General features: G+C 36.6%; 1 protein-coding gene across 3 annotated transcripts; it reads right to left on the minus strand.

Moving 5' to 3' along the window:
* Nucleotides 1-1,281: 1,281 nt before the first annotated feature.
* On the minus strand, nt 1,282-5,665 carry LOC143610438 (uncharacterized). Of its 3 annotated transcripts, none has more exons than XM_077084921.1 (13): nt 5,582-5,665; nt 5,120-5,355; nt 4,913-5,039; nt 4,276-4,403; nt 4,124-4,193; nt 3,905-4,007; nt 3,127-3,244; nt 2,950-3,031; nt 2,818-2,879; nt 2,636-2,708; nt 2,466-2,549; nt 2,294-2,374; nt 1,282-1,616 (listed from the first exon to the last, which is right to left on the minus strand). In XM_077084921.1, the coding sequence occupies exons 2-13, from the start codon at nt 5,326-5,328 to the stop codon at nt 1,443-1,445; spliced, it is 1,311 nt and encodes a 436-aa protein (XP_076941036.1). In that variant the 5' UTR covers nt 5,329-5,355; nt 5,582-5,665; the 3' UTR covers nt 1,282-1,442. The 3 variants fall into 3 exon arrangements, with proteins under 3 accessions (XP_076941036.1, XP_076941035.1, XP_076941034.1); XM_077084920.1 differs by having other exon boundaries at nt 1,282-1,606; nt 2,281-2,374; nt 5,582-5,648; XM_077084919.1 differs by lacking the exon at nt 5,582-5,665 and having other exon boundaries at nt 1,282-1,606; nt 2,281-2,374; nt 5,120-5,487.
* Between the last annotated feature and the right edge of the window lie 6,739 nt (nt 5,666-12,404).

Raw genomic sequence — 12,404 nt, forward strand, 5'->3', positions numbered from 1 at the left:
TTAACTTAAAAACCATCAAAACCGACACTGAACACCTCTACGTAACATATTAATTTATTTAAAATGAAAAAAATTATAACAATATCATATCTAAATTAAAGAGAATAAAATGCTCGTTTTTATGGTGTAATTTTTTTATTAAAATATTAACGTTTGAAAATGCTATAGTCGTTTAAAATTCATGGGTGGGAAGTTAGTTTACAACTTAAATTAAAAACATAATATGGTTAAAGATGAGGGACCAAACTTGTAAGTTGAATGAATTGTGTTTAAAAGACAAGTTTACCCTTATTAACACATATACCTCATGCTTTAAGTGTTGTAAATTACCTAAAAATGGGTGTCTTAATTTGCCCTTATTTAGTGTATTATATGTAGTATAGATATATTCAAACAGTTGTCTAGTGAGAAGCAGACAGTGAACGGTATGTGGGTATGGAGGTTTGATGATGCATTGGATTCAGCATTCTTCAGTTAGGACTTTGGACAGAGGTAACAAAGTTTAAGGTATAAACTTGTGGAAACTGATAAATTTTAACAAGTTACATTTAATCATTCATAAATATTCTTCCTTTTATATATATATAAATATCAGTCATGAGAATATTGTTTTGACTATATATGTAATGGACCTTTTGTTTTATAACTGCTCAGCCTTATTATATGGCTTTTGCTAAGCATGGGTCACAACATGTCTCATTTCAATGTGTGTTATTTTAGATCATCTTGTTTACAAATTAAAACGGTTTTAACATTTTTGATACTTGACATCTACTTCAGCATCAAGTCATCATCTTTTAACATTTACATTTTGATAAAAACACAATATTTTAAAACCATTTTGATATTATAAGCTCACCAATATCTTAGATGGGTCACAACCTGCTACTACCAAACTCTGATTTGATTTCGTCATTGTATAAGTCGGATATACAAGTATTGTTGACTGATTTTGAGTTTCTTTTTGTGGAGACGAAAGGCTCTATAGCACAGTTGTGAGAAAACGAGAAGTAAAGAAATACATATGTTAGATGCTTCTGGTGAGAAAACGAGAGCTAAAGGATTGCACTATTGTCCCCGCCTTTTATTTCTTACCTAAGCGCGCACAAGTGAATTATGCGATTCTCGCAATTCTCAACATAGTATTGATTTCTAAACTGATGTCCTTTGCATACACAAACCCGTGTACTTGTATATGTTTTCAGGGAGTGTGTTCCAAAACAAACAAAAACAAAACAATATGTATATGTTTGCATACACAAACCCATTGTCTCTATGATCGATTAACATTCAACAAACAAAATAATTGTCAATGAATGTCAATTTTCTTTTAACTTGCAGGATCTATTTCCCAAAGAATGTCACCTAGGGAGAGCACAAAACATGATACCAAGTATACTAGTAATAATTAACCGGTCAAAAGTTTTTACTATGCTCACAAACTAAGCATACAACAGCTGTTCTTCTTGTTCTTCCTTCACTATATAAGGCGACGGTAACAGATTCTTTGAATCGGCAAATTTATCGATGCAAGTAGTCGAATACGCATGAACCGGGGTGGAATCCAGAACCGAATCAGGCATTGCTGTTATTGTCTCCATCAATTCTTTGAACGTCTGCAAACATAACAGACCACATAAATAAATAAATACGGATGATTTCCAAAATGGGTAAAACTGAAATGAAAAGATCATAAAGATCTTCTAAATAATTTATAAATAAAAAGGTAGATTATTATTGTTAACGGCTATTTGATGTATACCCTGGAAACTTGCATAAGGAGCCTCATTATATTTATCAAGCCAGACTTCAAATTTCATACCGATTAGGCATGGCCAATTTGACCCATTAGGGTTATTATGGGTTTAAGTATTACTTATCCACTTTATTGAATACAATTTGTAATATGACCATTATACCCTTTCCTTCTCACTACATTCCAAACTCCCGTATCCTAATATAAGTTTCAAAGGAAGGGAAGGGTATAACTGTCATAAAATTGAAAATAGGTATGCTTGATATTGTGATTTGTCAATGCCTGAATATGATATTATACTAAGTTTTAAGGGTTATGACAATTTAACCCATTGTAAATACTAATTTTTCAGTTATAACCAAATCGAATTCTGAATTCAGATTCGGCTTTTTGGATTATAGATACAATTTAGTTTACGGTTTTTTTTTTCAGTTTTCGGTTTTCTTGCACACCCCTAGTTTATGCAACCATACGTAACACGTTAATTGTTAAACTTGATAAAAGACCGAATCAATCGAGCTTACTAAATTTTATTACCTTGCAATGATGGAAAGCTGAATCAGCCTTTCGTTTCCACACTCCATTTCCATGCTCACCCCAAAACAGACCATATAAAGGCTGGATCATAACAAGAATAATATGCAAATAAGATATTAAAAACTGCAAATTACAAAATATAAAGAAAAAATGTAACAAATGATGCTTGTACCTTAACCAAATCACGAAGACTTGGTTTATTATTCCCATATATTCCTATGACTGAATCAGCATACACCTGGTACTTTTCCAACACCTACAAGAAGTTAATGAAACCAGATTTAAAAGCAAATACTTGAAAACCAAAGTTTTATATAATTCAAAAATCATATTGCAATAAACCTGACGACGTGTCACACAGCTAGGTGGTGCACCATAAATTGCAGTATCAACATTTCCTAACAAGGCCCATGAACTGTCAAAAGAGTTGTTAAGAACTTTAGTAAACGGAAACTAACAGCAAGTATACGTAAACATACATAAATAGATTCGATATATAAATAGAAAGAGCCAAATTTTCATACTTGTTATAGGCAGCACGACCAACCATAACACCGTGAGCTCCTTCGTTTTGTGCTGCACGCACCTAGTAATTCAATATCAACAAAAGTAAGATTACAACTTAACATGAAAAGAAAAACAGTGTGGATGCTGACCTCATCAATGCTATTAATGCCTCCGTTAATTGTAAACCGGAGATCGGGAAAGTCACGAAGGAGAGCGTAATAGAATTCGTATCTGTGCAATATACAACCAAAAACTCATTAACAATTATGAAAAAAATAAAGAAAAAATATCAGCAACTTAAGATTATCAATTGACAAATTACATACTTTAAGGGAGGAATTTTTCTATTATCAGCAGGGCTTATTCCATTCAACAAAGCCTTTCTTGAATGTATTATAAAATGTCTAGTTGGCGATTGAGATGAAACTTTATATATGAAATCACCTGCGAACAAAAGTAAAGAGATCACTTTCAAAGTTGGATTAATTGTTTAATATATAAAATCTCTTAAAACATTTTACTTGCAAAGCTAGATCATTATTGAAACTGTAAAAGACGTAAATCATCATATTTGGCATACTAGTTATTTATTGAAGAGTTTAAAAAATTTGAACAAAAAAGTGTTGCAATTAGGCTTGTAAACGAACCGAATAAACACGAATAAAGCATGTTCGTCTTAGTTTGTGTAAGTTTAACCGAACAACCACTCGAGCACAAACAATTAAACTACAAGGCTTTCCTGTTTGTGTTCATTCATTAAAAAAATGAACGTGCTTGTTGATGTCTGTTTGCTAATAGTTTAGATCGATTCACAGAAGTAAAAGAGCGAAACATAACTGGATTAGAACCAATTAAAAGTAATGAGAAAAAAATATATGTTGGGCCTAAAAAGTCATTAAAACGACTAAATGGTAATGTGCCTATAAAATTTAAACACATGCTAACGAATGAAAACAAACAAACTTAAACTAACGTAAACTTACAAACAGAAATGACCAAAAAGAAAGAAACTCCAAATAACAATCGTAAGCAAGCGCTTACAAACATAAATGTAGAAAAAATCTTACTCATGCTCGTTCGTTTAATATATAATATATAACTTACAGAGTTCATTGTATGAATCATGATCATCAACGCCAATACGACATTTAACACTAACGGGAACATCCGTGTTAGCAGCAATGACATTCATAGCCTCAGCAACAAACTTCCCTTGCAAATATTAACATAATTAAAAATAACATTTTTGTCGCACACATATGTGTTCTTCATTAATTATAAAACCGTGTAATGTAAATCAGAAACACAGATCAAACTTCAAACCATTGGGTCAACCATAAGACGCACACCAAAACACCCGTGTCCAGCTACTTTTGGGCTAGGACATCCACAACTGCCAGAAGAAGAAATTTGCCCACAAATGGATTAAGAACATGGTATTATAAATAAAAAATTTTAAAACTAATTAATCGTACTTCAAGTTAATCTCGTCATAGCCATAACTGTTTGCAAGCTGTGTTGCTTTTGCCAGATTTTCCAAGTTATTTCCACCAATTTGAAGTACAATAGGATGCTGGTCTGGTGAAAAGGCTAAAAATCTGTCCTGATCAATCAAAAAGAAAATAAAGTCAAAAGTCTGCAAATATTTAGATTCAACCAGAACAAATCATGAACAATTGAAAGGTGAAAATCGCCACAATTACTTAAAAATAGATTAAACCAGAAGAGTAAAACAGTCAAAAGTCAAACAAAGTATACTTTATGATGAATACAACTACTATTCAAAAATAAGACTTACTAAAGCAATTTCGTTTTGGGATCAAATTTGACAGACTAGCTTTTCTTAAATTTTAAAAAAATTAAAAGAGCACATTGTGTGTGAACCAAACTCGACCCGTTTCCAAGATGTACCATAAAGTACAATTACAAATACCCTAAGTAATCACTCTTCACGTTTAAGTGTTTAACAATATCATATGCACACAAAATTATGTACACATACATATATATGTATGTATATGTTTTATGTCAATATAATCTCCATTCACCATATCATCAGCATTTGCACAACCACACAAAACACACGCACAACCAACTAAATCACTCGCGTACCAAATTCTTCTCCTGGTAAACAATCGTCTCTGCAGCCAGCATTTCTGTATACAACCACGCATGTTTCGATATAAGGCGAGCCATTGTCCTGTAATGATTGTCCGTCCACTCCATCATCGGAGCAACGCTATCAAGAAATCAAAAATACTTCAAAACATAAACTTCCAACTCGTAAAACTATAAAATATTCTTATTATTAGTATATACCTGAACCAAGGAGGTAAATACTGTTCCACAACCATGTCAAAATTCGAAAGGCGCAGCTGATGCTTCTGATTGTGTGTGTTCAAGTTCCTTGATTTAGCAGTTAAAATTCCACAAATTAAGTTTGACGGCAATCTGCGACAGGTTTTTGTGGGAAAAGAATAATAAGGAGGTTTAAAAGAAGAAAGCAAAGCATGTCCTGCAGACTTCATGATGGTAGCACCACTTTCATGAACAACCTATCACCAATTGGATAATGAAACTACAATTAACAACTGTCTAAACCCTAACCTAACATAAGTGCTGCTTAAACCTAACTAATTGTCCCCAATTTCTGCTGTTAGATGCAAATAATAACATCTACTTGAAGCTAATGCTAATTATCTACTTGAAAAATGATAATAATTTGTAAACATGGAATAATTATTGAGTAAAATGAAGATAATAAAGGAATTAGGGTTTTACGTGCAGCAAGCAAATCTGTGGCTGATTTGAGCTCTCGATGGAGAGAAGAAAGATTGGCCGCAAAAGTCGTTTTGAAGGTTGGATTTGGGGTTTTATAAGTGAGATGATATCCGTATAAATACGTATCGATCCCTGTATATTATTAGGGTGTATCGTTATGGCCCCTTTTATCCTTTAGATCATGTGAATTGAAGCGTTGAGGCGGCTTAGACTTGATCTGCGAAGGGACTCTAACGCCCATGCCGGTTACCTTGTCATATATATGAAAGGAGCCGACAGTAACTCTGTTGGTATAATTTTGTTTCGTTACAAACTGTCAAAAAAAGAAAAGTTATGTGGCCGAAGTTGAAATGCTAAAAGTATTTGTGTTAAAAGTGTAAACGTGTAACATTTTGATTACTAAAAGTTTGAAGGACAAATAGCTTTGATGACCAAAGTTAAAAGTTTAAAAGAACTTTTTACATTTCTCTTTAACTTTGATGATCGAGTTTGTCAAACAGTCTCTAATTATGTTTGGTAAAGCACTACAAACACCACACAAGTCGGTTATGAGAATTCAAGTGTTTTACTGGAGCCGAAAAAATGCCCATGCAGTTTGTATCCCTATATCTATCTCCCTCCAAATTCTAATTCTTATGCATAATAAATAACATTACCTAATTGTATTAGAAACAATCCACAATCATTGCAAACTATAGTTAGCATAAGTTGCATACATGTATGATCAGAAATAGTGAAATTGATTAAGAGAAAAAACAATAGTCAACGAAAAAACTTCATTAACAAAAACACTTACTCAACAAAAAACATTAATACACTTCATTGTTAGATATAATTAGGCGCCGATACTTTACTAAACTTCCACACCACCTACTTGATCTTATCCTCCACGTCTCCTCGTTCATATTGGATGTCACATCTTAGGTTAGGCCAAAATTTCAACACCATAAATAAGTGCAACGAAAGGTGCTTAGGGTTGATTCCAGCTAATTAATTACATTTAGTTTTACTGCCACAATATGTGTTTCAACGTTGGCTTTTAGCGACAACAGAATTATGAAGGGTGGGAAGGCAATGGGTGTAGGAGGCGGTGGGATACGAGTGGTGGAGAAGGCGATGAGTTATGACGGGTGGTGGAGGTGGTGTGCTACGGTCGGTGGAGGGACAATGTGTTACAATCGATGAGATGCATGTACAGAGGTGCGATGGAGGCAGAAATAAAAGTGGAGGTGGCAAAGATGCATAGGGGCACAAATGGTTTGGTTGCAGAAAATACCAAGGTTCACATGGTTAGGGTTTTCACGGATAGGGTGAAAAGCCTCAAACGCCCCCATTATGTTAAATTACTTACGAGACATATGGACATCGTTATAGGAATGGACGCAAACTATTTCTGCCCAACAACCACAGGAACACAAACTACTCATTTTTAAAAAGAAAAAACGTAAGTAGTTTCGGCCCACAAACCATAATTAACTTTTTTTTTTCAACCAGACAATAAAAAACAATTTTCTTTTAAACATATTTTTCCCTAATTGGATGCCAAATTAGGGGGTGTTTGGGATTGCTTATTTTCATCAGCTTATAACTTATAAACTTTTTGAGAAGTAATAAGGTGTTTGGGATTGCTTATATTGTGAGAAAAAAAGTTCCATAAGTTTCACTTTTGTAACTTATTAACTTAATAAAAAGTTATAAGAGCATTCATATTCCATATATTTTTCCTTATAATTTAGCTAAAAAAACGTCATTCCATAAATTTATCTATTCTTTTTCAATATTCTTTCACATTCTATTCCATATTCATATCCATAAATTAATTATTTATTATTTTTTTTCTCTTTTGTCTTATTATATAGTAAATGGTGATTGGGAGATATGTGATATATTATATGGTATGGATCAAAAATGAGTCATTATATTTAGGGATTTACTTTAGTTGCCATATAACTCATGGGAATGGATTGGAGATGTGATTTTGATGGTTTTCTTAAACTTTATGTTAAATTATATTATATGGGTTTGAGAAGTTTAGAGAATGAGCAGAGAGCAAAATAAGAATATCACACACCCCCTTACACTCTCCTTCCTTCTATTCTACCTTTGAAACCCTAGACCTCTTTCTCACTTGTTAACCGGTAAGCGTTCTCCCTCTCTCTCTCTCTCTCTCAAATCATCGATCAACCATTGCATTACAGAAACCCTAGGCTACTGTTATTCGTTTTCTTAATCAGCTGCTCGTTTTCTTTACAAGGAACATGAAGAAACACTAGGTGACCCCGGCAGACTACGGATAATCTGGGGGTTAAATAGATGTTTCCCACGAGGGTTAGGTCCGGCAAAGATGGTTGTTCTTCAGATGACCTGCAAAACAGACACCGTGAGCTCGTCACTGAGAAGGGGGGGGTACCTCCTTGTGACCACCCTCCGGCGTGAGAATCAGACTAGATTGCTCTTGAATATAAGTGTATATTAAGAGAAATGACTAGAGCAGATATATGAGAAGATATGATAATAAGATATGATACCGTTCCAAGGTGTTGGAGTATTTATAGCCGAAGGTAGGTGTCCAAGCAGGTACAGCCAGCTGTATAATATTCCTTTTCTACCAATTGTGGGCTACGCATGTGCCATGCTGGTGGTTGGTGGGTAGGCAGCGGCTGATAGTGACCAGGCCGGCTATATACTATTCCTTTTCCACCAACTGCAGGCTATGTACGTGCCACGACAGGGGTTGGTGAGTAGGCAGCGGCTGATAGTGACATTAAGTACTAGAGCGTGCTCCTCGTCGTACTGTTGTCAGTGAGCTGTCGCTGCTTTGATCATATTTTTTGTCCATACCTTGGCAGGTACAGTACAAAAGATCCTCCAGTAGCGTACGGACTGGCTCATTTGGGCGGGAGTATTCCCGGCTTTGGGCGGGAGTATTCCCGGCTTGCTCATTCCTTCTTCAGGTGACATCACTGAATTATTTGAGAGTTAGTGCCTTGTGCGTGTAGCCTTGCTGTTAGTGCGGGTAGCCTTCCCTGATGGCTAGTATCCGCAGCTGCCGGAACAGGCGGAGTACGTCACCATTGGGAGGCTTTTCCTGCGGGAACAGCTTGCGTACTGCGCGTAAGGACGTCATCTCTATGAGCATGGTGGGTCCTGCGGATCCAGTTGGTCTTTGCGCAGACGTCCCTCTTTAAGGTGAGTCTTGCGGGTTCAACTGCGCAGACGTCTCTCTTCGAGGTGAGTCTTGCGGGTTCAACTGCGCAGACGTCCCTCTTCGAGGTGAGTCTTGCGGGTCCAACTGGGCTCTGCTGGGACCTACCTCTTCAGTTAATGTTATGGACACACAAAAAATGTTATTAACATACTTGGATGAAGATGAAATGTTAAATAGAACTTCTACATAGATGCGTGTGTACATGTATGTATGTAGGTCGAATATATGTATGTACTATACGATGAATATTTTAAAAAGTGGGTAATGATTGAGAATCTTTGTCTAGCTTGCAAAATCACAAAAAAGTTGATAATGGTAATTGTTGGTGATCATAAAATCAGCCGGTTTTGCGGAAACGGTGATTTCAGGTATGTAAAAATGGTTTTTGCAGAAACGGTGATTTCGGATATGTGAAAATGTGTTTACGTGAGATTTAAAAAATCTGGAAAGATATACATTTAAGGATGATAATTTACTAGAAAAACAACTATTTTTACATGAAAAATCTGGAAAGATATACATTTAAGGATGATAATTGGACGACTTTATAAATAAGTTTTATGCCCAAAACGAAGGTCCAAAACGAAATATTCTTGCTTTTAAAATCAAGGTTTTGCACAAGTCTTGCAGTATGGTGGAAATGGGAGGTATAATTTTGCAGTTTTCAAACTCAATACATGGTAAAGGTATGTCGTTTTATCCACTTACTGCTTTGGTTGCTGAGACCAAGGCGTGTGGGGCTCTAGCCACCCTCACATTAGCCTCTAATATCACGTCATGTGACGCTTACTGGACATGGTCAATTTTGTTACTCACTAGAGCCCCCAATAGCTTGAAGGTGGTGTGTGGTCTTAGCCGTTAGCCCCCCTAATAGCTTATATAAACACTAAATATGGTTGCTCACTCTCGCTAGCCACTCATTTAAGACCTAGCGCCCCCAATAGCTTGAAAGTGGTGTGGTGTTCGTGATTGAGTGAATGGCTCACGCCCACGTTAGAGCCCCCACTGTGACATCTGCCCTGATCCGACCCGACCCAGGTACCCGTTTCTCTGATCCGATCTCTTTCTTTTATGATTTAATATTTATTTATACTTATACTTTATTTTTAATAATAATAATATATTTTCCTTCCCGCCTCTTTCTCTCTCTTTCTTTCCGCCGTCCCGTCCCTCTCCTTCTCTCTTTCCGCCTTCTTTTCCCTCTTGTCGCCGTCCCGCCCTTACGCCTTGTTTCCCTCTTTTTCTTCTAACTCTTTGCTTGTCCTTTGTTCCTTCCCGCCTAAGGTTGTCTGCGCAGCTCCACGCGCCAGACCCCTTACAAGGAATCCTGCGTGAAGACCACCTGTTTCAGCGATACGCGAGACGAACTCTTCTCGCAGCGCGCTAAGAATTGTAGTTCTTCTCGCAGCGCGCTAAGAACGGTAGTTCTTCCCGCGACGCGCTAAGGATTGTAGTTCTTCTCGCAGCGCGCTAAGAATCGTAGTTCATCCCTCGACGCGCGAAGAATTATAGTTCTTCCCGCGGCGCGCTAGGAATTATAGTTCCTCCCGCGGCGCGCTAAGAAATGTGATTCTTCCCGCGGCGCGCTTAGAAATGTAGTTCTTTCCGCGACGCGTTAAGGTTGTTTCTGTCTGCCTTCGCGCTCGCGCTCTCTTGACCTTCTGTGTCTGCCTTCGCGCTCGAGCCTTCTCGCGCTGAACCCTTTGAGTTTTCTTCTGTTGAATCTAGCCGTTTGCTTTTGTGTTGTCTTATCTTTTGAGCTGTTGACCTAATCTGCTTTATGTCTGAAAAGTTACTTTCGGCGCAGCATGCGCACCAACCCCATTGGTTGGCAGATAAAGTGACTGACATTATCTTTTGAGATCTGCTTTTGCCATGCTTGACCAGTACCTTTATCTGACCCGCCCATGCTTTTTACTGATTCCCTGTCAGCTTTATCTTGCCTCTGCAGCTGCCATATCTTTCCATATCTTTTGCTTTTGGATTCTTATGCTTTTTGATATCTTTTGCTTGATCCTGTTAAAGATCCTTTCCCCTTTTCTAGGGATTATGTCTCCTAGGGTTTCTCTATAAATAATAGTAATATTTTCATAACACTACACACACAAAACACTTAATCTCTCCTGTTCTCTTGCCCCTTGCTCTCTCTGCCGTCTTCCTCTCTGCCTCCGTCTTCCTCCCTGTTCTGCCCTGCTTTTCCGGTAATATATATATATATTATATATAATAATTTACTTATTAATTATGCTAACTTATAATCAAGACTTAAAACAAATCGTTAAAACAATAATCTTTAATTATAGGTTAACTTGTGCTTGTTTAAAGTTAGTTCTTGCTTTATCTTACACCGCATCGTTTATCATGTGAGTAATCTCGTACCTAATCCCTTTTTATTTTTAATGTTTTGGGATGTTCATGTGTTCGTACAAACTTGAGTCTTAAACTTGTTTATGAACTTTAGTCGCGCAGTATCCCATGTGTTGAGGACGTTTACTTGGCTGTTTATTTGTATGTGTGTATCATTAACCGCTTTGTTCGGCCTATTCCGAAGTTTTCATGGATCCATTAGATGAACACGGGAGACCTATCGTTTACGGTTTTCTTTGTTTACACTTGCACAGATGTTTTCTCGTTTTTGTGCTCAATTGGGAGCACGGATTGAACTATGAGCTATGATCTAATTAGGCTTGATCACAATCTGATTGCACCCTTGTTAAACACTAGACATACACGTATTGCGCGCAGATTTATTGTTATCTATGTAATGTATTAAACTTGATTTCTCACCAACACGCAAGTGTTTGACGTTTATTTTAACACATGTTCAGGTTTGCAGTAGCTGTTTTGGAGCTTGTGGACACATAGGAAGTTTTCTTTATTTTGGACCTAGATTAAAATGTATCAAGACAAGTTATTTGTTGTTCTAATATTTTGCCTTATAATATGTTGATTTATGTTATCTTGTGTTTACTTTGCGCGTGCGCGAATGAATGTATTTATTAAATATTGACACCCAATAGTGTCACGAGTAATGAAACAATATGTGGCGCCCCGATGTATAATCCGCCTTTGGTCGGGGTGTTACACCCACTCACACCACTATACCCCTTAGAGGAAGAAACAGGTTGCGTTAGTAGCATGCCAAGTTTAATAAAAGGTCTCCTAGAGGGTGCACTCTTCCTTCTGGAAATCCTTTTTAGACCTTCACCTCGCCACCTCCACGGGCAGGAAAAAAAAATTTCGCCGTGAGCGCAAATGACTAAAATTCGGTTCTAGTTTTCTTTTTAATTCTTGAAAATATATATCCGTACTAATTATCATGTGATTTGTTTCATTTTTAACAACAAAACCCCTCACTACCTATTATGTGAGGTTATATTTACTAACTCTCCTAAATTTATGTTAAATATAAACAGAAGATCACATGGGATCGTCATCCCCAAATCGATCTGCACTTTCAACTTGTTTCCGCAAATTTTTTCACCGGTATCTCAAAGTATAGCTTTATTTTGTGGGTTTTTTTTCAGCGATCAAAGTACAGATTCTTGAAAACAAGGTTCACGAAGAATCCGCACTTTGATCGCTTAAAAACCCACAAAAATAAAGCTATACTTT

This window comes from Bidens hawaiensis, unplaced genomic scaffold (genome assembly GCF_021521415.1).
Source record: "Bidens hawaiensis isolate Kalapana, Puna unplaced genomic scaffold, B.hawaiensis_p1.1 tig00026342_1, whole genome shotgun sequence".
NCBI lineage: Eukaryota > Viridiplantae > Streptophyta > Magnoliopsida > Asterales > Asteraceae > Bidens > Bidens hawaiensis.

Bases quoted from the DNA above. Each gene is read 5' to 3' on its own strand.
- LOC143610438 (XM_077084920.1), bottom strand. From the start codon at position 5,328: ATGAAGTCTGCAGGACATGCTTTGCTTTCTTCTTTTAAACCTCCTTAT. The intron at 2,709-2,817 runs GTATGAAAATTT...CTCTTTTGACAG, and splicing joins GGTCGTGCTGCCTATAACAA to TTCATGGGCCTTGTTAGGAA. The intron at 1,607-2,280 runs GTAAGCTCGATT...AGACGTTCAAAG, and splicing joins TTGCAAGGTAATAAAATTTA to AATTGATGGAGACAATAACA.